Genomic DNA, 25067 nt, shown 5'->3' on the forward strand with positions numbered 1-25067 from the left:
TACAGATACGATACGGTGCCGTTAGAGTTTATACTGGTACAGATGTAGCGTATTCTGAAACGCACCACTCGGGAAACACACTCAATACACACTCCGCAAAAATATGCTCTTCTTACTCAGTATTTTTGTCTTGTTTCTAGTCCAAACATCTAAACATTCTTACATTAAGAAACATTTACTAGACAGGCAAACATGTATTGTCTGGTTTTGTGGGAAAAATAACTCAAAATGAAGAGAGTTTTTGCTTAAAATAAGATAAATAATCTGCCAATGGGGTGAGAAAAATAATCTTGTTTTCTGTTTGAATTAAGATTATTTTTCTCACCCCATTGGCAGATTATTTATCTTATTTTAAGCAAAAACTCTCTTCATTTTGAGTTATTTTTCCCCAAAACAAGACAATTACTTTTACTTGTCTAGTAAATACTTCTTGTTTTAAGAATATTTAGATGTTTGGACTAGAAACAAGACAAAAATACTGAGTAAGAAGAGCATTTTTTGCAGTGTGTTATTGGCCAGACGTTCTTAAGATAAGATGGAGGCGGGTCATGTGATCAATGGGACGCTGAGGGGGCGCTCTCGTCTCCGCCTCCTGAGAGCTGCATGAAGAGTTCGCCCAGATCATTGACCTCGTCCTCGAACTGAGGAAGCCCACGGTGCTCTCGCTCCTCGATGAAGTCCCACAGACGCACGGAGTTCAGGAACTGAGAGAGAGAGAGAGAGAGAGATAATAATAATAACACATGTAATTTGTACCTGTGCTCTTCCTACCTGTATAACAACTTAACAAGTAGGAAATTCATTTTTATTAGTTTGCACTGCATAAGTTATATATAGATTAATTCTTATTAAAGGTACTGAAGTTATTTACTCAAGAGCAGAGCATACAGTCTTGTTCAAAATAATAGCAGTACAATGTGACTAACCAGAATAATCAAGGTTTTTAGTATATTTTTTATTGCTACGTGGCAAACAAGTTACCAGTAGGTTCAGTAGATTCTCAGAAAACAAATGAGACCCAGCATTCATGATATGCACGCTCTTAAGGCTGTGCAATTGGGCAATTAGTTGAAAGGGGTGTGTTCAAAAAAATAGCAGTGTGGCATTCAATCACTGAGGTCATCAATTTTGTGAAGAAACAGGTGTGAATCAGGTGGCCCCTATTTAAGGATGAAGCCAACACTTGTTGAACATGCATTTGAAAGCTGAGGAAAATGGGTCGTTCAAGACATTGTTCAGAAGAACAGCGTACTTTGATTAAAAAGTTGATTAGAGAGGGGAAAACCTATAAAGAGGTGCAAAAAATGATAGGCTGTTCAGCTAAAATGATCTCCAATGCCTTAAAATGGAGAGCAAAACCAGAGAGACGTGGAAGAAAACGGAAGACAACCATCAAAATGGATAGAAGAATAACCAGAATGGCAAAGGCTCAGCCAATGATCACCTCCAGGATGATCAAAGACAGTCTGGAGTTACCTGTAAGTACTGTGACAGTTAGAAGACGTCTGTGTGAAGCTAATCTATTTTCAAGAATCCCCCGCAAAGTCCCTCTGTTAAAAAAAAGGCATGTGCAGAAGAGGTTACAATTTGCCAAAGAACACATCAACTGGCCTAAAGAGAAATGGAGGAACATTTTGTGGACTGATGAGAGTAAAATTGTTCTTTTTGGGTCCAAGGGCCACAGGCAGTTTGTGAGACGACCCCCAAACTCTGAATTCAAGCCACAGTACACAGTGAAGACAGTGAAGCATGGAGGTGCAAGCATCATGATATGGGCATGTTTCTCCTACTATGGTGTTGGGCCTATTTATCGCATACCAGGGATCATGGATCAGTTTGCATATGTTAAAATACTTGAAGAGGTCATGTTGCCCTATGCTGAAGAGGACATGCCCTTGAAACGGTTGTTTCAACAAGACAATGACCCAAAACACACTAGTAAACGGGCAAAGTCTTGGTTCCAAACCAACAAAATTAATGTTATGGAGTGGCCAGCCCAATCTCCAGACCTTAATCCAATTGAGAACTTGTGGGGTGATATCAAAAATGCTGTTTCTGAAGCAAAACCAAGAAATGTGAATGAATTGTGGAATGTTGTTAAAGAATCATGGAGTGGAATAACAGCTGAGAGGTGCCACAAGTTGGTTGACTCCATGCCACACAGATGTCAAGCAGTTTTAAAAAACTGTGGTCATACAACTAAATATTAGTTTAGTGATTCACAGGATTGCTAAATCCCAGAAAAAAAAAAAATGTTTGTACAAAATAGTTTTGAGTTTGTACAGTCAAAGGTAGACACTGCTATTTTTTTGAACACACCCCTTTCAACTAATTGCCCAATTGCACAGCCTTAAGAGCGTGCATATCATGAATGCTGGGTCTTGTTTGTTTTCTGAGAATCTACTGAACCTACTGGTAACTTGTTTGCCACGTAGCAATAAAAAATATACTAAAAACCTTGATTATTCTGGTTAGTCACATCGTACTGCTATTATTTTGAACAAGACTGTATTTAGTGAGCAATGACTTTATTCTTTACATTGTCATTATAAGTGATTTCTTATAAAAGTCACTTTAAAAGATCTTCCGCTGTCGCACATGATGCGTATCTCACACACGTCTCGTTTTCTCACACCTCTTTAAGTTCATTTAAGACGTTATTTAACTTTTTTAGGGCTGCTCTTAAGAAGAAACTTAACAAAAATGGCATCTTGGTTTAATCGTGTGTGTTATTGTTCGTTAAAGCGCGAAAGAGAATCAAGCGTGTTGTGTGATTTTTTCATTCAGCACGTTCTCTGTCTTGTCGCTCTTAAATGGTTTAAAAGCATTTGCATAAATAAAATCGTGATCATATAATGCAACACTAGCCAGGAGATTACAGAAAATAAATATTTACCAGCGGAGTCTTCTCCCGTTTCTAATGATGCCTGATTCAACTTCTCACGCCCTGCGCAGATATAACAGCGCAACCCGGTCGCCCGGTTGAGTTCACAAATGATGTGTTGATTCTATGAGTCGGCATTTCATACAAGATCTGGACGAACTAGCAAGATTTACTTTACGCTTCAGAACGGCTCTTCAGAACCCTACGGGCGACGTCACGGACACTACGGCCATTTTTTTTTTTACAGTCTATGGTCTCAACACATGACTAACTCAACCAGGCCCCGCCCCTTTATTCAGCGCATTAATTATTTAATAATTTGTAGTGTGTGTGTGTGTGTGTGCGGTGTTTACCCGGACGTTCCCCTCCGCGCTCAGCTGTTTGCGGGGTTTGTCGGGTTCTGCTCGCGTCCCGTCAGCATATGCGTGCATGTAGAAACACTTTCCTCCAAACGGACACGTTCCTCTTCCCTGGTCAAAGTATTTACAGGCTTTCTTACTGCAGGACACAAACACACATACAGAAACAGAGTCAAGCAGAGGCTAACATACGTGTCAAACCATAACGTCAGAGAAATCCGTCTGCATTCTGCCAATACAGGTAAATAAATGGACGGATGGATGAAAACCGCTGCCAACTCTTGGTTTGAGGTCAGATCAAAGGCCGCTATAGATGACACTCCCAACATTTAACCTCATATTCTATTGATTTCTGCTTGGACTGAGCAGCTGCTCTTTAAAGTGATGATCTGTTTGATCACTGCCTTTATTCTAGGAGTGAAAGAATGGGTCGCTCTCAAGATCTGCAAAGGGTGAGCCGACTCCATATGGATTAAAAATGGGATGGCATGTTCATGTGCAGACAGGCGTCACAAAACGACTAAGGATTTACACTTTCAAATCAGAATTGTCGAATCTTTCTATGGTCGACTGATAGTCGAATCATCTGTGTGTGTGTGTGTGTGTGTGTGTGTGTATGGGTTGGGAGGGGCACGTCACTAGTCAGCCGGAGGGTAAAACTATTTTTCCTTTACACACTGCACACAGCAACACCTTTTAATAAAGCGACCGAAACTGCCGGCCCACTGACAGACGAACTGACAATGGCTTTCTTATTTAGGTTTGATTAAAAGGTAATGTGGTGGATAAACATTCGTAAAGCGTTACCTAAAAAAAAACCTAAAAAAAAAAAACTACACACTTTGAATGTGTTTACTTTTCTTAAGCCGATTGTGCCTACAGGAGGTCTCACACCGGACTGAAGCTCAGCGCCGTCTCAGGACCTCACACCGGGGACACACATCATATACACACAAGCTCACACACACACACACACACTCACATTATATACACACAAGCTCGCACACACACACATTATATACACACAAGCTCGCACACACACACATTATATACACACAAGCTCACACACACACACACACACACACTCACATTATATACACACAAGCTCAGTTTTGAATGGACTTCTGACAGAAGAGCTGCACGATGAGTGTATCTTACAGCACAGGGTGAAATCAGTACATTCATGATTTGAGGGAAATAATTTAAAATCTAATACAAAACCTTTAAAAAGTGCTCTTTGGATTTTAGGGATTTTAAAAACAACTTCCTGACCGTGGAGATCCAGAAGTGTTGCACAGACAAGTGGATGTGCACCTCGAGTCGCCGCGGACAGGCACCGAATGTGTACATTGAATGTGCTCAAATTTTAAAGGTGCGGCTCGAAGATCAGCGAAGCTCAGAGCCGCGTCTTTAAAATACTGAGCACCCCTATATTTCCAAATCCTCGTTTCATAACACCCGCGAAAATTTGAATGTGATATCGGTGGTCGAATCCGGCTCTTCATATCGATGCATCGAATCCTCGACTATTCGGGGTCACCCCTAGAATGCAGTTTTGTTTACAACTGCAAAAACTGAATCCTGGTCCTGAATCCTGTAGGTGTTACCTGGTCAGAAAGTAAAGCCGTTTGAGTCGTACCTGACTCCAGATTTGAACTCCTCAATGAGCCGATTCTTCTCATCCTGGTCCTCCACCCAGTACATGCTGGGAATGACGAACTCCGACACCACACGGCATTCAGGACAAGACCTGCACACAATCACGGGCATTACTCAGAGCTGGCCAGTCCCTCAGCTCATTTCCTCGAGTCCTGTACTGAAGTTCACTGTTTGAGTCTCTGTGCTTTACTGGAGTATTATTTTTTCTGTAATCTTCTGACTTTAACTTCACTCCATCTGAAAGACAAATATCGTCCTCTTTACTCCACTACATTTCTATCAAGGTCCTCGAAGTGGAAAGTCGTTTCTGTCGCAGCTTTGAAAGTCAGTGATGATTTTTTTCTTCTTTAAAAGGTGTTTGGGTTTTTGCAGAAAGCCTTTCAGGAATCACTCTTGTAGAGTCTCGTGAAGTTCAATGATTTCACAGCATTTATTAAACACTGATTTATAGTTTAGAGCAAAATGGAAGAAGACGGATGTCCAAATGCTCATTTAGTGGAGTATTCACATAAACAAAGTTGATTCTGTCTTCAGTGAAGGTGAACAGTGTGAGAATATCAGATGTGTATCAGTGTATTGGATCCGTGCATTCGGCCTTAAAGTGACAGCAGCTTTGTAACTTTTCTACAAGTATTTAAATGAGTTTAAGTTAGTCGTCTGCTAGTGTGTCAGATGGAGCGTCACTGACTGGCTTAAACCATGATGGCATAATGTGCATTTATACAACTATAATACAATAATGCGGCGACATAAAAAAAGTTACTTTTGATACTTAAGTACTTTTGAAAACTAATACTTCTGTACTTTTACTCCAGTAAAAATCAGTTTTTACAACTTTCACTTGTAACAGAGTAATATTAGATCAGTACTTTTACTCACGTAATGAAGTTGTGTACTTTATCCACTTCTGGCATTACTTCACATTGTATGAGCGTTTGAGAAAGCACGACTGGGATCAGAGAAATCACGACTGGGATCAGAGAAAGCACGACTGGGATCAGAGAAAGCACGACTGGGATCTGAGAAAGCACGACTGGGATCTGAGAAATCACGACTGGGATCAGAGAAAGCACGACTGGGATCAGAGAAAGCACGACTGGGATCTGAGAAAGCACGACTGGGATCTGAGAAAGCACGACTGGGATCTGAGAAAGCACGACTGGGATCTGAGAAAGCACGACTGGGATCTGAGAAAGCACGACTGGGATCTGAGAAAGCACGACTGGGATCTGAGAAAGCACGACTGGGATCTGAGAAAGCACGACTGGGATCTGAGAAAGCACGACTGGGATCAGAGAAAGCACGACTGGGATCAGAGAAAGCACGACTGGGATCTGAGAAAGCACGACTGGGATCTGAGAAAGCACGACTGGGATCAGAGAAAGCACGACTGGGATCTGAGAAAGCACGACTGGGATCTGAGAAAGCACGACTGGGATCTGAGAAAGCACGACTGGGATCTGAGAAAGCACGACTGGGATCAGAGAAAGCACGACTGGGATCTGAGAAAGCACGACTGGGATCAGAGAAAGCACGACTGCGATCAGAGAAAGCACGACTGGGATCTGAGAAAGCCTGACTGGGATCTGAGAAAGCACGACTGGGATCTGAGAAAGCCTGACTGGGATCTGAGAAAGCACGACTGGGATCAGAGAAATCACGACTGGGATCAGAGAAAGCACGACTGGGATCAGAGAAAGCACGACTGCGATCAGAGAAAGCACGACTGCGATCAGAGAAAGCCTGACTGGGATCAGAGAAAGCACGACTGGGATCTGAGAAAGCACGACTGGGATCAGAGAAAGCACGACTGCGATCAGAGAAAGCACGACTGCGATCAGAGAAAGCACGACTGGGATCTGAGAAAGCCTGACTGGGATCTGAGAAAGCACGACTGCGATCAGAGAAAGCACGACTGCGATCAGAGAAAGCACGACTGGGATCAGAGAAAGCACGACTGGGATCAGAGAAAGCACGACTGGGATCTGAGAAAGCACGACTGGGATCAGAGAAAGCACGACTGGGATCTGAGAAAGCACGACTGGGATCAGAGAAAGCACGACTGGGATCAGAGAAAGCACGACTGGGATCTGAGAAAGCACGACTGGGATCTGAGAAAGCACGACTGGGATCAGAGAAAGCACGACTGGGATCTGAGAAAGCACGACTGGGATCTGAGAAAGCACGACTGGGATCAGAGAAAGCACGACTGGGATCTGAGAAAGCACGACTGGGATCAGAGAAAGCACGACTGCGATCAGAGAAAGCACGACTGGGATCTGAGAAAGCACGACTGGGATCTGAGAAAGCACGACTGGGATCTGAGAAAGCACGACTGGGATCTGAGAAAGCACGACTGGGATCAGAGAAATCACGACTGGGATCAGAGAAAGCACGACTGGGATCAGAGAAAGCACGACTGCGATCAGAGAAAGCACGACTGCGATCAGAGAAAGCCTGACTGGGATCAGAGAAAGCACGACTGGGATCTGAGAAAGCACGACTGGGATCAGAGAAAGCACGACTGGGATCTGAGAAAGCACGACTGGGATCAGAGAAAGCACGACTGCGATCAGAGAAAGCACGACTGCGATCAGAGAAAGCACGACTGGGATCTGAGAAAGCACGACTGGGATCTGAGAAAGCACGACTGCGATCAGAGAAAGCACGACTGCGATCAGAGAAAGCACGACTGCGATCAGAGAAAGCACGACTGGGATCAGAGAAAGCACGACTGCGATCAGAGAAAGCACGACTGCGATCAGAGAAAGCACGACTGGGATCAGAGAAAGCACGACTGGGATCTGAGAAAGCACGACTGGGATCAGAGAAAGCACGACTGGGATCAGCGAAAGCACGACTGCGATCAGAGAAAGCACGACTGCGATCAGAGAAAGCACGACTGGGATCAGAGAAAGCACGACTGCGATCAGAGAAAGCACGACTGGGATCTGAGAAAGCACGACTGGGATCAGAGAAAGCACGACTGGGATCTGAGAAAGCACGACTGGGATCAGAGAAAGCACGACTGGGATCAGAGAAAGCACGACTGCGATCAGAGAAAGCACGACTGGGATCAGAGAAAGCACGACTGCGATCAGAGAAAGCACGACTGGGATCTGAGAAAGCACGACTGGGATCTGAGAAAGCACGACTGCGATCAGAGACAGCACGACTGGGATCAGAGAAAGCACGACTGGGATCAGATAAAGCCTGACTGGGATCAGGGAGTCACTCACTTTCGGATCTGGTTCTGGAACTGCTCGGCGCAGCGCCACTGGCGGATGCAGCTCAGACAGTAGGTGTGGCAGCAGCTGGAGAGGATGCCGAAGCGCCGCTCCGATGGAGAAGCCTTCTCATAAACCACATCCAGGCAGATCTTGCACTGCTTGTCCTGACTCTGCTGCGCCGCAAACGCCCGCTCCATGTCCACCTCGAAGGCCGCCATGCACATCTGGAGCATCATCACCATCATGAGACACAGTCAATCAATAAATCAATCAATCTATCAATCAATCATCTTTATTTCTATCGCTCTTCTCCAGCGCCGATTGTGTCAGAGCAGCTTCAGTGTTAAACAGGACAATACTGCAGCAGAATTAGATTTGGCTGTACAGTCGTTCTGGAGTAAACAGTGATGTTATCAGCTTATTTTAATTTATCATAGAGAGACAATGTTGGCAGATCAGTATTATAGTTTATAGAATTAAATAAGACCTCCTAATTAATCCATTTTATTTGTATATTTAGTTGAATAACTCTGATCATAATGTTAGTGTCCCCAACTGAGCGAGCCAAGCCGAAGGCGACCAAAGGAACCGAAACTCCATCAGGGCATGATGGAGAAAAATAAACCTTAGAGAAACCAGACTCAGTTCTCCTCTGGCCTATTAATACACCGTGGAGGATTATTATTCTGGACACCGCACAGCTCAGAAATCATATTAGATCTGGATATTCAAAATTTTGACAGTAAACAGTCAAACCAGGACACTTTTCATTCATTTTATGCAATGTTTTTAATTCATGTGTTGGACCAAATGCAAACAGTTCTGGAATAAATCACACCTCTGCAAAGTTTTAAAATCACGCTAGCATTTATGGGAATTAACTACTTATCCCTTAAAGGGTTAGTTCACCCAAAAATGTAAATTGTGTCATTAATTCCTCATGTGGTTGGACATAGGTCTGTATACATCTCGTCCAGGTCATTGAGATTGGACAATAAAAATCTACTTGTGACTGTAAGAACACATTTTAAACGTAAAGGTGACAGAGCTATGTTTAAGTCATTGTTCAAATCCTACTTATAAGATGTAGTCTGGGGGTCAGTGAAGTGGCCTGGCCCGTCGGGTGAAAGTGATATAGTCTGCAGCTGACTCCTGTTGTAAGTGTTGTTTATTTTTTGTTTTTATATTATAGTGTTTGTTTGTATGTAATTTTTAAAGATAAGTGTTTTATTAAACTGTTTGTGAAGCACCTTGGGCAATGCCTGGTGTATTATACTGCAAAAAATGCTTTTCTTACTTAGTATTTTTGTCTTGTTTCTATCAAAACAATTCATACATTAAGAAACATTTACTAGACAAGTACAAATTATTGTCTTGTTTTGGGAAAAAATAACTAAAAATGAAGAGAGTTTTTGCTTAAAATAAGATAAATAATCTGCCAATGGGGTGAGAAAAATAATCTTGTTTTCTGTTTGAATTAAGATTATTTTTCTCACCCCATTGGCAGATTATTTATCTTATTATAAGCAAAAACTCTCTTCATTTTCATTTATTTCCCCCCCAAAAAAAGACAATTACTTTTGCTTGTCTAGTAAATGTTTCTTAAAGGTGTGTTTGCATGTGATTTGACTTGTGTAACTTTAGTTAGTGTGTAATGTCGCTGCTTGAGCATTAACAGTCTCTGCAAAGTTACAGCGCTGAAAGTTCACTGCAAACGGAGATATTGTCTGTTAAAGTTACGGCAGTTTATTGCCTACAAAAATGGCCGCTTTGGACTACAACGAGCTTCTTCCTGGGTTGGTGACATCATAAACCCTCGCTAGTCTCCGCAGATGTGACTTCTGCCCGTAATGGGAAGGGGCGTGGCCTTAACCTGTGCTTGGCACTACAGCCAATCAAAATACAGGAAACTACATTTGGCCATCTGACCAATCTAAGACCATTGTGTTTTTCAGAGGGAGGGGCTTCATAGAAGCAGGAAGCAAACGACAAAGGTCAGACAGCGGTGTGGAATAAAGGGAGGATAGAAGAAAAATACAGCGTTAAAAAAAGAAGTGTTAAGACATGTTATACTGCGCCCCATAAACACAACCAAGCCTAGTAAAAAAACACGGAACCGCCGCTTTAAGTTAAATTTTTTAGACATTTTGACTAGAAACAAGACAAAAATAATAAGTAAGAAAATCAGGGTGCACATCGTGGTCATAATGTTATGGGGTGGCCTTAGAAGTCAGTTTTCTAAACATACATATACATGCACTAACATATTTTGTTTACATTTTAAGTGTTTTTATGATAATAATGCAATACCCCACCCATTGGTATCACTATGGTATTTGGCCCAGCAAGATGGTTTGTACCCAGGGCCCATAATTTAGTGCTACGCCGCTGTGCCGCCTTAAAGAAACGAACAATGAATGAAAATCAGGAAAGCAGTAAAAGCGTGCGATCACCTTCTCATGCGCCGATCTCTGCTCAGGGTCGTGCGGGTCCAAAACATGCAGCCGGCATATTTCACACATGTCGCCGTGGAGATACGGGCAGCTGTCGCCGTAGTGACACTGGCCTGCCGCCATATATGGGCAGAGCTGCGGCTGCGGTCCGGCGTCTGTAAACGGGCCGGCGCCGGCAGAGGCCTCCAGCCCTGAGCGGATGGCCTCCAGATACGAGTGAGGTTTGCCCTGAGCGCTGTGGTCCCAGCAATCCTCCACAGCACTCTCACCGCTGTACGGACCCAGAGCTGCACACACACGACACAACACCACAACCGCTAAAATACGTCTGGAAAAAGGGTGGGGTCGTCTTATATTCAGGTATATACGGTACTACTATTACTATCACATCAATGCACTGCAAAAAATGCTTTTGTTACTTAGTATTTTGGTCTTGTTTCTCATCCAAAGACACCAAACATCTAAAAATTCTTACATTAAGAAAATTTTACTAGACAAGTCACATTGTGAACTAGATTCAATTTGTTTAGTAGCTTTTGACACCTCAACCAACAAGGCATTACAATAATCAATACGGCTAAAAACACAAGTGTTAATCAACCTCTCAGCAACAGAAAGAGAGAGCATAGGATATAATTTGGCAATATTTCTAAGATGGAAGAAAGTTTTTTTACATGAGATATTTTACAAATGTCTTCATCCGTCAACCCTTTAATTTATGTTTCAATTGAACATTCTTCCACAATCAAAAGAAAGAAAAGAAACTGAAAAATTATGTCTTGTTTTGGGAAAAAATAACTCAAAATGAAGAGAGTTTTTCCTTAAAATAAGATAAATAATCTGCCAATGGGGTGAGAAAAATAATCTTGTTTTCTGTTTGAATTAAGATTATTTTTCTCACCCCATTGGCAGATTATTTATCTTATTTTAAGGAAAAACTCTTCATTTTGAGTTATTTTTCCCCAAAACAAGACAATTACTTTTACTTGTCTAGTAAATGTTTCTTAATGTAAGAATTTTGAGATATTTAGACTAGAAACAAGACAAAAATACTGAGTAAGAAGAGCATTTTTTGCAGTGTGGCCGTTTTGTTGAGCGCCACTGAGTCGTGTTTTACTGTAACTTCAGCAGCTCCAGGCACGTGAACAAAAGCCCCGATCTCATTGGTCGCACCATGTCCAAAAAAAAAAACCCGAACCCAAGGCGTTTTAAAAATAATTATGCTTTTACGGCTGCCATTTTTCGTGTTGGTGGTGCCCTTTGGTTAGTCACGAGGCGTTAAAGCGTTAGTTCAGCCAAAAGTGTAAATAGTGTGATTAATTCCTCCTGTGGTTGGCCAGCCGTCAGACCTCCGCTCATCTTCACACACAGATGAAGATATTAGTGTTGAAATCCGATGGCTCAGAAAGGCCTTCATTGACACCAATGTCATTTCCTCTCTCAAGACCCATAAAGGCACTAAAGACGTCGTTACAAAGCCCATCTCACTACAGCGGCTCTACAATCATTGATGAAGAGACTAAAGGCAGGCGTACACTGTGCGAATTCGGACACTCGGGAGGTCGTGAAATATTGCAGACGCTACGAGTCATTTCATTTGATCATCGCATCAAATCAGCTGGTACACGGCACGAGTGTTTGCACCGTGAGCTGGCCAAGATCACACGATTGTAACACAGACACCGGAGCTTTCAATGTTGCTGCTATAGCTTCAGATACAAAAAATAAAGAAAACATGTGTGCAAATGATTTGTGAACGCGGTATGTTTGCAGCCACTGAGCTAATACTACTCATAGATTGAGCGTATGTGACGAGCTTGTGCATGAGTTGGAAATAGGGGACAGTCATATGCTGGTAAAAATCGGGCCGACTCCCCGGACTTTTTAAACATGTTTAAAAATGATCGTAAGGTCGGTAGGTGCTCTTAACGTGCTCGGCTCGTCTCGTGTTTCCTCTCACACGGTACGAGCCGCGACCGTACGAGCATCCACAATGTCCACGCGATTTCTTCCGAGAGAAAAAAATCGTCTGCGAGTTCGTACGACAGCAAAAATCGCACCGTGTACGCCCGCCCTAAAAAACACTAAATAGCAACTTATATACTAATGGGCCGATTTCAAAACAAAGCTTCGAACCGTTATGAGTCAGTGAATCAATTCATGATTCGAACCGTTATGAGTCAGTGAATCAATTCATGATTCGAACCGTTATGAGTCAGTGAATCGATTCATGATTCGAACCGTTATGAGTCAGTGAATCAATTCATGATTCGAACCGTTATGAGTCAGTGAATCGATTCATGATTCGAACCGTTATGAGTCAGTGAATCGATTCATGATTCGGATCGCCAAAGTCACGTGATTTCAGCAGTTTGACTCGCGATCCGAATCATGAATCGATTAATAACGGTTCGAAGCTTTGTTTTGAAATCGGCTAATTAGTATAGTCGCTATTTCGTTTTTTTTCATCTCTTCATGAATGATTGTAGAGCCGCTGTAGTGAGATGGGCTTTGTAACGACGTCTTTAGTGCCTTTATGGGTCTTGAGAGAGGAAATGACATTGGTGTCAATGAAGGCCTTTCTGAGCCATCGGATTTCAACACTAATATCTTCATCTGTGTGTGAAGATGAGCGGAGGTCTGACGGCTGGCCAACCACAGGAGGAATTAATCACACAGTTTACATTTCTGGCTGAACTAACGCTTTAAAATATGTTTCAATTGAACATTCTTGCACAATCAAAAGAAAGAAAAGAAACTGTGTTGCTCCTTTCTTTCATTCTCAAAGGAAACAGCAATTCTTAAAGATGCTAAAATAAAGCAAAAAGGGACGAATGTACATATATAACATTAGCATAGACACCCTGTCTACCGTCCATAAACAACTTCAAATCATATCTACTCAAGCATTTATGCTTTTAGTGTTGCATTACAAATGATGCTATTAACACAATTATTAATGTATTACTTCCAATTAGGGATACCACAAATACCACTGGCTCCAATAATATCAGATATTGTCAAGTCATATTTATTTCTATAGCACTTGATAGGGATTGTTTCCAACCAGCTTCACAATAATAAACAAGAAAATACCAGTTTTAATATTGGCTCATTACGTGTCAACCCAACCTGGCTTTGATCATTTTTATCTGGTGAAAGAAATACATAAATGAAGAACAAAATCCTAAATATGAAATATCATGGATGAATATTTATTGAGTAATCTATTTTGTAGAGGAGGGACAAAACGTCAGATCTGGAGCCGAATTACAGGCGTGTAAAGATGACTTTATAAAGATCTCAGCATCATTATATTATTCTCACACAGAGATTGGCAGATCTATTAGTGAAATCTGTGGACTTTATCAATCTGTGTCTCCTTATATGCCAACGGTGAGCGCTCAAACATGGGAAATAAGCACTTCTTGTGCTATTTTCCCTTAAGTTTGCACGCCAGTAACTCAAGATGTATTATATATGTCTTAATATCCTTTTAGACTTTGGTTTTTAATAAACAGTTCTTTTGATATCTTCAATTTTACGGTTCTAGACGGTTCAGGCCCAGAGATATGGAGATCTCAATGTGGCTCCGTGAGTAAACTGGTCAATTGTAGAAATTTTCAGTGGTCAAAAACCAACACTTTTGCAACTTTTGCTTGCCTGTCACTCCAAAAGTAATAAAGATATCTCAATATGATTTTACATTCTGATTCTTAATAAAGTTTTCTTTATGCATCTTCAATTTTAAGGCCCTTGATGGTTCAATCCCAGAGATATGGAGATCTCAATGCGGCTCCGTGTTCAGTTTGTTGAATTTAACCGACCTATTTTCAATGGTCAAAAACCAAATGTGCTTCACTTTGCACACAGCGGATTCTTATAGCATTTAAAGAGGAATGTCTGAAGAATAAATAATGTTGAACGTTAGTAATAGACAGACTAATAGTGACCAAGATTTGGTTGATTTACCCTGGAATGACCCTATTGCAAAAGGCAACAGTTATGAAACAAATTGAATTTGAGCCATGAAGCGGCTCTACAGAAGGACAATAACGCCATTATTCAGATCAATTCAGTTCAATACCAGTGTGTGAGAATGTTGCAATGAACTACAAAGCAGAAGACAATCGTGCCCAACAATATTTCTTTCATTTATCATGTTATTTGCAGGCAAGAGGGCTGGGAACATGACTGCATGTACCTTTGTCTCTCAGCACGAGCGGTTTTTTGCCAGCTTTGGCAGTGTGTGCCGGTGGAGCGGGTCCTGGTGTTGACGCAGCTCTGTTCGTGTGCTCGACTGCTGCTCCGCCTCCGCCGCGGCCACACGGTTTCACATGATCATATCTATCACAGAACACAGCAAACAAATGAAGTTTAGCTCAAAACACCCCACAGATCGTGTTCTAAACGGCCATTTTTGAGTGGACTTTGTTGTGCATGTATCTTTAAATGCAAATGAGCTGCTGCTCCGCCCCCTATCCAGAAGAGGGCGGAGCCTGTCTTGGATACTCTGCCAAAAACTAAAACACCTGTTTGGTTTTAATGATCATCTCGATCATGCTGATGCGACATTACAGTTCTTCATCATCATGAGAGTTTATGATCTGCAAGCGTTTTAAAGCCATATCAGTCTAAACTTCTGATATATCCATGAGCGTCATTGTGTGTGTGTGTGTGTGTGTGTGTCGAGACACGCCCACTTTTTACGACCAATGATATTGGACCCACTCACTTTTACAGTCTCTAGTTCAGCACGTCTGTTTACCTAACTCTAATTGATAAACACTTTATTATTAAACACACGTCAGACGCTTTATTTCCACTTTTCTAATATATATATATATTTTTTTTTTTTATTCACTCAATTCTGAGTAAGAGGACCCACCCACTTTTTATTTGCTTTCGACACCCATGGATATATGGTTTATTGCACGCACACATCCACACACACACACACACACACACACACACACACACACGCACAGAAAGCTGTGTGTAAGACGGAGCGTCCCGTGAGTATCAAACAAAGTTTTCTTTCACGTCTTAATGCGCCTTAAATGACAAACACACATAAGGTTATGTCAAAAACAATAACACAGTCGGCTATGTCTGTGAACATGAAGACATCACGTGTATGTTACATCTGTGTATTAAAGTGAGAGTGTAATATACAGTACTGCTATATCTGCTGTTAATATGAATCCAACAACAAGAGAAGAACAGAAAACCACTCACTGCTCTCGAATGAAGAACTTTAGTAGCTTTAACACGAATGCATTTCTTAAATGTTCTGGTGAGGAGATACACATGATGGACTGTGTACAGCTCAGGGGTGGGGCTATGCTAATAGGGCGGAGTTATGCTGGAGTTATGCTAATAGGGCGGAGACTGTGCCAGTTTGGGCGGGACCTAAGCATATGTAGCTTGCTCTGAGATGCTGCTTATGATTTATGGGGATTAAAAGAGGAGTGTGTGAATTTTTACCATACTATAGTATAGAAGTTGGATCAGGCTCAAAAAATCAAGCCCGACCCTACCCGAGCCCGTGCACGTTGTGTCCGAGCCCGGCCCGACACATTAACTGTAATTATGAGCCCGAGCCCGATTTAAACCCGACCATTGTTCAATCCGTGGGCGTTTTGACGAGAACGAGCCTGTAATGAGCAAAGCGCAGCGAAGCGGACTGGTGAGGCTCATGATAAAACTACATTTAGTTTTCAGTTTTCTCCACAGCGACTGTACAGCCGAATAACATTTTGTTGCAATATTTTCATGTTTAACACTTTGAAGCTGCTTTGAAACAAACATCATTGTAAAAGCGCTGTAGGCTATAAATAAAGCTGACTGGACTCCGCTCAATAATCCGCAGGCGCGCGCTCATGATCCGCTCACCGGTAAACTGATGATTGCTCAAATCCAGCTCAGACATTTATCTGGAGCTTTCTTTGTTGTTGCCATTAAACAATGTGTTTTTTCCTTCATATTTATGTTTAAATATTATAATATTATTTTTACATATTTCATCTGATTATGATGAGTGAAAAGATGCGAGTGGGTCAGAAATGATTTTGGTGGTTATATTTAGTCTAATATTAAGTTTTGTTTTGTAGAAAGCATTTATTTCGTTTTGTTTAAATTGTATCTTAATTTTAAAAAAGGTTTATTGGGCCAATTGCCTGGATTTAATAAATTACAAGCAAATAGCAGACTATAATCGTGAGGTGAAGTCGTGGGAGTGATATCGCTTTCATTCCTCATGAACTGGAGAGCGCGTCTCATAAATAAACCGAAACTCAGCAGCTACTCGCCTCACAGACATGAGAAATATGCGTATAGAAAGCTTGAAATGTCCACTTTTAAACGAAACGATTCGAAGATATTTAATTAAGCAGTGCAGTGTTGACGCGAGCAGCTCTTGACCCCGAGCGTTTCTGTTTATAATGCTGCGCTCCATCACTGCTCCAGCTGTGAGTTTAACACACATTTATACTAATCCTGACTTGTGCAATTTTGTAGCCTACACATTTGTTTCTTAGTAGTTGTATTAGTTCTTACTTTGCTAAATATATATATATAATTTCTGATTATAGCATAGCTTTCTGCCCACCCAATTAGACTAGTAAAGTAGGCTAATGATTAAAAAAAACAAACGCTTGATCACGGGCCCGGCCCAACCCGACCCGAGGATAGTGCAGGGAAATCTCAGCCCGAACCGGCCCGCGGGTCGGTTCGGGTCGGGTTCGGGCTCGGGTAGAGAATCTAAACTCTATTATAGCATAGCTTTCTGCCCACCCAATTAGACTAGTAAAGAAGGCTAATGATTAAAAAAAACAAACGCTTGATCACGTGCCGGGAAATCTCAGCCCGACCAGGTTCGGGCTCGGGCTCGGGAAGAGAATCTAAACTCTACTATAGTATTACAAATACTATTATGCAAAATTCAGTTTTACATGGTGTTTAAACATAAATGTGACCCGTCACGGAAACCAGGGACACAAGTCGGCAGCTCTACTTGAGCAAAATGAGAAAGAAGCGTTTTTTTTCTTCTTCAAATTGTGATTTTCGCTTTTTTGCAGAATCTGTGAGTTGAAATCATGAAGAAGCCTCTCCGTGTTGGAGATGGCATTGATGGTATATTAAAAAGCGTATATTTTGAGGTTGAAATCGCCTTGTTTTGTCTGTGTGTATTTCCATACTGGCCTTTGTTATTGCCCCGCCCTCCAAGGGACGCGCGGCTAATCATTAATGCAGCGCTCTGGCCGGCTGTAGAGATGATCTGAGCAACGATGAAAGCGGCAGAATAAGACTGGATAATACCCTAATCTACAACTGAGAGAAGATGAAGAAGAGGAAGAATGTGTCAGACAGGCGTCAGACGAGTGTGACCGTAAGAAATCAGAGGCGATATCGATAGTGACATTTGACGAGGATAAAGGCAGAGAAATGGGTCAACTCTGTATCTGTGGCTGTAGTGTAGGGGTAAGGCGCATGGCATCAAGTTGATGCAACTCGATCAGAGGATCGAATCCGCCACACTCTCTCTACTCCCCTTTCCCTTCACATATCAGATCGGAAAGGCATTAATTTAAAAAAGAATTGAAAAAAAATTAGTGGAAATAAAGCATCTAACATGTGTTTATTAATAAGTGTTTCTCGGTTAGAGTGTGTGGCAAAAGGCGGATTCGAACCTCTGATCGAGTTGCTTCAAAACTTAATGCCATGTGCCTTACCCCTACACTATAGCCCCGGTGACGGCCTTCACCCATTCCTCTGCCTTTATCCTCTTCGAACAGACACACAGCACATCCACTGAGAAGACCCCGGCAGACAGAACGTGTGCCCGAACGGCTTATTTCATTGGAGGCAACGAGATCTGCAAGAATACTTTTCTGTTTCTTATGGAGTGTGTTTCCAGAAACACCAAAGTTTGTCGTTTTGTGTTCATTCTAAGAACACACACACACGTTATCTCATGTTTAGACCTTCCCATACCTACCTATTGTTCTTAACTGGCGTTTTAATTGTAATTACTATAATGGGCTTTTAGATGGTAATGTTAGCATCTTTATTATTAGTAGTATGCGGTCTGATTTTTCCCGTTGCGTCTGTTACTAGCAACCATGCAGCTTTACAGGGGGTGTGGCTTATCTAAATGAGATGTAAATGAGCCCTATTGCCGCTCCCAGCAGGTGAGAACAGGTGAGAACTGCAAAACTTCAGAGGCTGTTTTCTCTCGTTTACACTTTTCTAAAGGCCTACATTCAGATGGACACAACTTCTCCAAAGATTATCAGATTTCCATGTGTTACACATCGTTGGAAAGCTTGGAGACTACACTGTCAGAATCTGTGAATAACTCAAAATGCCCCAGAACCGACTTGTGTCCCTACTTTCCATGACTGGTCACAAGTGTTTCGGCAGTGGTTGTGCACACACTGTCAACAGAGTTATGTTCAAACACCATGTAAAAATGTATTTTGCATAGCAGTTCCCCTTTAAACCATGAAACAAACCTCGGGAATCTAACCTTCCCGAGTGAAAGAGCTTCTCAAACAAGAACAAACGTAGGCTTGTGGTTTGCTATTGGTGGATCTCATGAGAGTGACAGGTTGCCCCGCCCTCGCGCCAGTAAACACGTCATCAGAGGAGATACATTTTAGAATCACTCATAAAAGATGCCAAGTTATCCAGCAAAATGCATGCAAAGAGGCCTATTTGAGTCACCTGCATCTGTCTCCATAGGCACAGACTCCTCTCTGGTAGTATTTACAGATGGTAGAAGGTTTGCTCGTGGTCAGATCATGAGAGAACAAACACCTGCTGCCCTCCCGACACACACCATGCAGGAAATATCTGCAGAGAGAGAGAAAACATCAGCAGAACACGGAGAACTGAGAGGAGAATAAAGGCGCAGATGGCAGAGCTCTGATGCGTCAGTACAGATACACCATTTTCTCTCATGTCAAAGTCATGATGATATTATCAATGGCCTTATTGGACACAGCGATGCTTTAATGGCTGTGTAGTGCGTTTCTCTTTACCTGCAGGTCACTTGTTTCGTTGACATGTTTTTGTCCGACTACGAATGGGATATTTTACTGTGAAAATGTTACAGTGCAACCTGAAAATATCACCGGCTACATCACAGCGACGCTGATTAGTGCTTCCGATTCACTTCCGCGAGTCGGTTCCTTCAAACAGATTGTTTCGTGAGACGGTTCTTTCGAACAGATCGTTTTACAGCCAGGTTTTCACTTAAAAGAAAGTTCTTATGTGCCTCATAAAATTAAAACGTTAGGGAGACGTTATGTGTTTGCTGGGATTTCACAACCGATTGCTTTATAAAATGTAAGTAAACATGGAATCGTTTGAACTGACTCTATTGAACCATTCATATACGAATCATCGCTTTCACTATAAATACTAATGATATATGTGGGGAATGTTGCACATAAATAGCGACAGAACCGGATAAACTGACCTAGAAAGAGAGAAGGTGTGTTTTATTAATTTTATTTTCAGATTTACCGGAGGATTCGGTTTTTTTGCGCCCCCTGCTGGACCGGTTTCGAACACAATGACGTCACCCGAGGAGTGAGAGAAAACGAAACCGATCTGAGATCAGGCTCAGAGCACGACAGGGACACTAATGGAGAAAGCGATGATTAAATACAGGCACTGTGGAAGAGACGTGGTCAGTTTCTCTTCTGATGACGTCAGTGTCCGGCAGTGTCCGGTGTGTCGTCAGACTCTGACGTTCGGACTTTTAGACGCACCTGTCGCGATTACCTGCCCGTTTACTAACGGACACAAAGTGTCCTGCGCGTTTCTCATAGGATCTGTTCACGGACCATCACATCTCGGGTGAGTTATACCATAACCATTCACACCGGGTACCCCTCCGCGTCACTTTTTAACACACCGGGTACCCCTGTAGCATGTAATATTAAGTTCCAGTGGGCGGGGTATACAAGAATATTCATGAGTTGTGGGCATGGCTTTGCAGGCTCCTCAAATCAACTTGTTTAGTGGGTTATTCTAAAAATATAATGATGTTAAGCCTTGGTAATGGAGGCTGAGAATCACTGGTTATATACAAAATAATTAAGAAATTAGGACGACACTGAATACTCAGCTTATAGGCCTATACATTTTATTTTGCCACAGATGCATTTAAAGGAGACATATTATGCCCCTTTTCACAAGATCTCTGGTGTCCCCAGAATGTGTGTGTAAAGTTTCAGCTCAAAATACCCCCAGATTATTTATTATAGTGTCAAATTTGCCTCTATTTGTGTGTGAGTAAAAACACACCGTATGTGTGTGTGTCCCTTTAAATGCAAATTAACTGCTGCTCCCCGCCCCCTTCCAGAACACTTACGCAGGAGTAGAGGCAGGGGCGTGTCTATGCTAAAGGGCCAATCAGGAGCAGGTGTGGGCAGGGCTTCCCTACTCTTACGCAGGAGTAGAGGCAGGGGCGTGTCTATGCTAAAGGGACAATCAGGAGCAGGTGTGGGCGGGGCTTCCCTACTCTTACACAGGTGTAGAGGCAGGGGCGTGTCTATGCTAAAGAGCCAATCAGGAGCAGGTGTGGGCGGGGCTTTCCTACTCATATGCAGGAGTAGAGGCAGGGGCGTGTCTATGCTAAAGAGAAAATCAGGAGCTGGTGTGGGCGGGGCTTTCCTACTCATATGCAGGAGTAGAGGCAGGGGCGTGTCTATGCTAAAGGGCCAATCAGGAGCAGGTGTGGGCGGGGCTTTCCTACTCATATGCAGGAGTAGAGGCAGGGGCGTGTCTATGCTAAAGAGAAAATCAGGAGCTGGTGTGGGCGGGGCTTTCCTACTCATATGCAGGAGTAGAGGCAGGGGCGTGTCTATGCTAAAGGGCCAATCAGGAGCAGGTGTGGGCGGGGCTTTCCTCCTCATATGCAGGAGTAGAGGCAGGGGCGTCTATGCTAAAGGGCCAATCAGGAGCAGGTGTGGGCGGGGCTTCCCTACTCTTACACAGGAGTAGAGGCAGGGGCTTGTCTATGCTAAAGGTAAAATCAGGAGCAGGTGTGGGCGGGGCTTTCCTACTCATATGCAGGAGTAGAGGCAGGGGCGTGTCTATGCTAAAGGGCCAATCAGGAGCAGGTGTGGGCGGGGCTTTCCTACTCATATGCAGGAGTAGAGGCAGGGGCGTGTCTATGCTAAAGGGAAAATCAGGAGCAGGTGTGGGCGGGGCTTTCCTACTCATATGCAGGAGTAGAGGCAGGGGCGTGTCTATGCTAAAGGGCCAATCAGGAGCAGGTGTGGGCGGGGCTTCCCTACTCATATGCAGGAGTGGAGGCAGGGGCGTGTCTATGCTAAAGGGAAAATCAGGAGCAGGTGTGGGCGGGGCTTTCCTACTCATATGCAGGAGTAGAGGCAGGGGCGTGTCTATGCTAAAGAGCCAATCAGGAGCAGGTGTGGGCGGGGCTTTCCTACTCATATGCAGGAGTGGAGGGAAATATGAGGCGTTATGAGAGACTGATAATGATTGAAGAGGATTATAATAAAGCATTGGGTGGGTTTTATCATTATAGGCTGGTTGTTTACACACATCTGTGGACACACACCTTATAAAAAGGTCCCCTTTAAGACTGGAGTAATGATGATAAAGTCAGCTTTGATCACAGTAATAAATGACATTTTACTAGATATTCCCACTGTAGTAATATTGCTGTATTTGGATTAAATAAATGCAGTCTTGGTGAGCAGAAAAGACTGATAAGTACGATAAGCTACAGTGACTCTCTTCCTATCATTTGTAATCTTTTTCTCCAGAGAATGGAGTGACACGGAGATACACGTGGGGCTTTCAAACTCAGAAGGTACAGTAGTGCCCACACTGCCAAAAAGGCTCTTCTTATTTAGTATGTTGTTTCCAGTCCAAATATCTAAAAATTATTACATCAAGATGCATTTACTAGATCAGTAAAATGATTATTTTCCTTGTTTTGTTAAAAATTAAATCTAAATGAAGAGAGTTTTTGCTTAAAACAGGCAAAATGATCTGCCAATGGGGTGACACAGTAAAGTAAAAATAACTTCCGGTTGTGGTTGAAAGGGCACGCTGGCGCATTTGGTTGCCGCTCCTCTCTCTCGTTTTTTAGTAGTTTTTTTTTTTTTTTTTTAATGCCTGTAATGTTATGTGTATTTCTATGTAAAGTGCTTTGAGATGTAACATTTAAAGGCGCTATATAAAATAAAGTTTATTATTATTATTATTATTATTATTATTATTATTATAATGTGTGTGTGTGTGTGTGTGTGTGTCCTTCAAGTGTCTCTCAAAGGACGCGCAAAGTGTCTAGATAGAGATGATCATCAAAACCAAACCGATGTTTTAGTTTTTGTCAGAGTATCAGAGACACGAGCTGTACAGGCTCCGCCCTCTTCTGATAGGGGGCGGAGCAGCAGCTAATTTGCATTTAAAGATACATGCACAAATAAAACATCCCCTAATAAATGCAGTCTCTGCAGGTCTGGTCTATAACTACACCCTGTCCGGGATCCGGAGAGACGCTCAGGGCTGGGAAAACTGCGTCTGCATCCCACTCGCTCCTCCGGAGAGACGGGAGCTCAGGGAATTATGGGATACCGAGCTGGAGCGGTTCTCCGTCCTTCCAGAATGGACGTCAGAGCGGTACAGCGTTACGCCTACTCTCCAATACACACACTGCAAAAAACACTTTTCTTACTCAGTATTTTTGTCTTGTTTCTAGTCCAAACATCTGAAAATTCTTAAAACAAGAAGTATTTACTAGACAAGCAAAAGAAATAGTCTTTCTTGGGAAAAACAAACTTAAAATTATAATTTTTGCTTAAAATAAGCAAGATAATCTTAATTCAAACAGAAAACAAGATTATTTTTCTCACGCCATTGGCAGATTATTTCACTAATTTTAAGCAAAAACTCTCTTCATTTTGAGGTATTTTCCTCCACAAACAGACAATTACTTTTGCTTGTCTAGTAAATACTTCTTAATTTAAGAATTTTTAGATATTTGGACTGGAAACTAAAATAAAAAAATACTAAGTAAGAAGAGCATCTTTTGCAGTGTCTGTGGACACACACCTTATAAAAGTGAAAAAGGTCCCGAAATCTGTCAGGATTAGACCCATTGCGATGTTTGTTCCCGGCAGGTTTTCTGAGGAGCGAGCGTTTGGCTCGTGCTGTTACGGCTTCGCTCTGAGCTTCATAAACCGCATGCGTCGGCTGGATGGAAGAGCGGCTCTGAGCAGAGAACACTTCACTGGATGCCACATTTTACCCAGAATGAAGACGGTGTCCCAATACATCAACATCTATCATGCAATATTACAACATGGATTTTACATAATGAATACACCGGATGACACGTGATACACATTTCTGCATAAAACACTATACAAGATAATATGGTTCGTTAGTTACTGTATGTATTGGGACGCTCTGTTAGTGCAGCACTGTATTAAAACCACACTCTTCAAAAGATCTTGACACTAGAGGGCCCAAAAGAGTAATCAGTAATCAGTTCTTGACACAACCATTGTTTTCTACGTGTGAAGATCATTTGAATAATCTGAAGAACCTTTTGTGCAATGGAGAGATTCCCCACGGATGTTTAATGGAACCATCACTAAAGAAGCGAAGAGTGAAGGAGAAGTGTCTTAAATACTAATACAGATAAAGATGCACTATGTAACTTTTTTGTTGTTGCTTAAAACTAACACATTTTAAATAATGAGACCTTCAATCCTTATTGCGACATGTGTTTTTGTCCTCAATAAACCGGTTTCTTAAAAGAAAAACAAATTTTATATATATATATATATTGTAAAAGCACTTTAGAAATAAAGTTGTCTTGACTTGACATGGAGCCGCTTAATCTTCAACTTCTGGGAATCACCTGTTCTTAAACCATCGTGAACAGAGGAGAGTCTGCTGGAGAAAAGAGAACGCGACAGAGTTCGTAATAAAACACGAATCAACATGAGCTTGGCTTTAGCAGATGAAGAGAACCGAGGGGTTTGAAATGTTGTAGAAGTGACCCAGAGATGATGGTGTTTATTACTCAACAGGTGAGTAAGGTGTTTTATTGGACAGATAAACTGCCATGTGTATCTCTCTAACAGATTGGACTGTAAAGCATTATCTGCTGTGAAGATCGTCATTATGATTATTGAAGCTGTGCTGGAGTTTATTCTCCAGGAACTACACTGTAAAAAAATATTGTTGGTTTAACTTAAAAAGGTAAGTAAACTGGTTGTCTTAAAATTTTGAATGAAAGAAATTGGTTTAATAAATAGAAACTCAAAATATTATTATATCAGAACCACCAAAAATTTGATGAATCATGAAAATAGCACAATCTGGCGTGTTTCTCTGCATCTTCACAAATAAAACACATTATTATTACCCAATATGCTTTCAAAATCTTTTAATAATATTTGAATAAAGGTTGTCGATTCTCAAA

At 42.0% G+C, this 25067-nt stretch overlaps 2 protein-coding genes across 2 annotated transcripts; one reads left to right on the top strand and one right to left on the bottom strand.

Moving 5' to 3' along the window:
* Positions 1 to 437: 437 nt before the first annotated feature.
* On the bottom strand, positions 438 to 19788 carry mkrn2 (makorin, ring finger protein, 2). The gene is made up of 8 exons (XM_067431731.1): positions 19630 to 19788; positions 19313 to 19441; positions 14790 to 14932; positions 10586 to 10872; positions 8142 to 8356; positions 4883 to 4993; positions 3238 to 3382; positions 438 to 704 (listed from the first exon to the last, which is right to left on the bottom strand). The coding sequence occupies exons 1-8, from the start codon at positions 19653 to 19655 to the stop codon at positions 555 to 557; spliced, it is 1206 nt and encodes a 401-aa protein (XP_067287832.1). The 5' UTR covers positions 19656 to 19788; the 3' UTR covers positions 438 to 554.
* Positions 19789 to 19897: 109 nt separating this feature from the next.
* On the top strand, positions 19898 to 24463 carry mkrn2os.1 (MKRN2 opposite strand, tandem duplicate 1). Its single transcript, XM_067431732.1, has 4 exons — positions 19898 to 20452; positions 22393 to 22439; positions 23092 to 23254; positions 23755 to 24463. The coding sequence occupies exons 1-4, from the start codon at positions 20238 to 20240 to the stop codon at positions 23972 to 23974; spliced, it is 645 nt and encodes a 214-aa protein (XP_067287833.1). The 5' UTR covers positions 19898 to 20237; the 3' UTR covers positions 23975 to 24463.
* The last annotated feature ends 604 nt before the right edge of the window (positions 24464 to 25067 follow it).

This window comes from Pseudorasbora parva, chromosome 22 (assembly GCF_024679245.1).
Source record: "Pseudorasbora parva isolate DD20220531a chromosome 22, ASM2467924v1, whole genome shotgun sequence".
Lineage (NCBI taxonomy): Eukaryota > Metazoa > Chordata > Actinopteri > Cypriniformes > Gobionidae > Pseudorasbora > Pseudorasbora parva.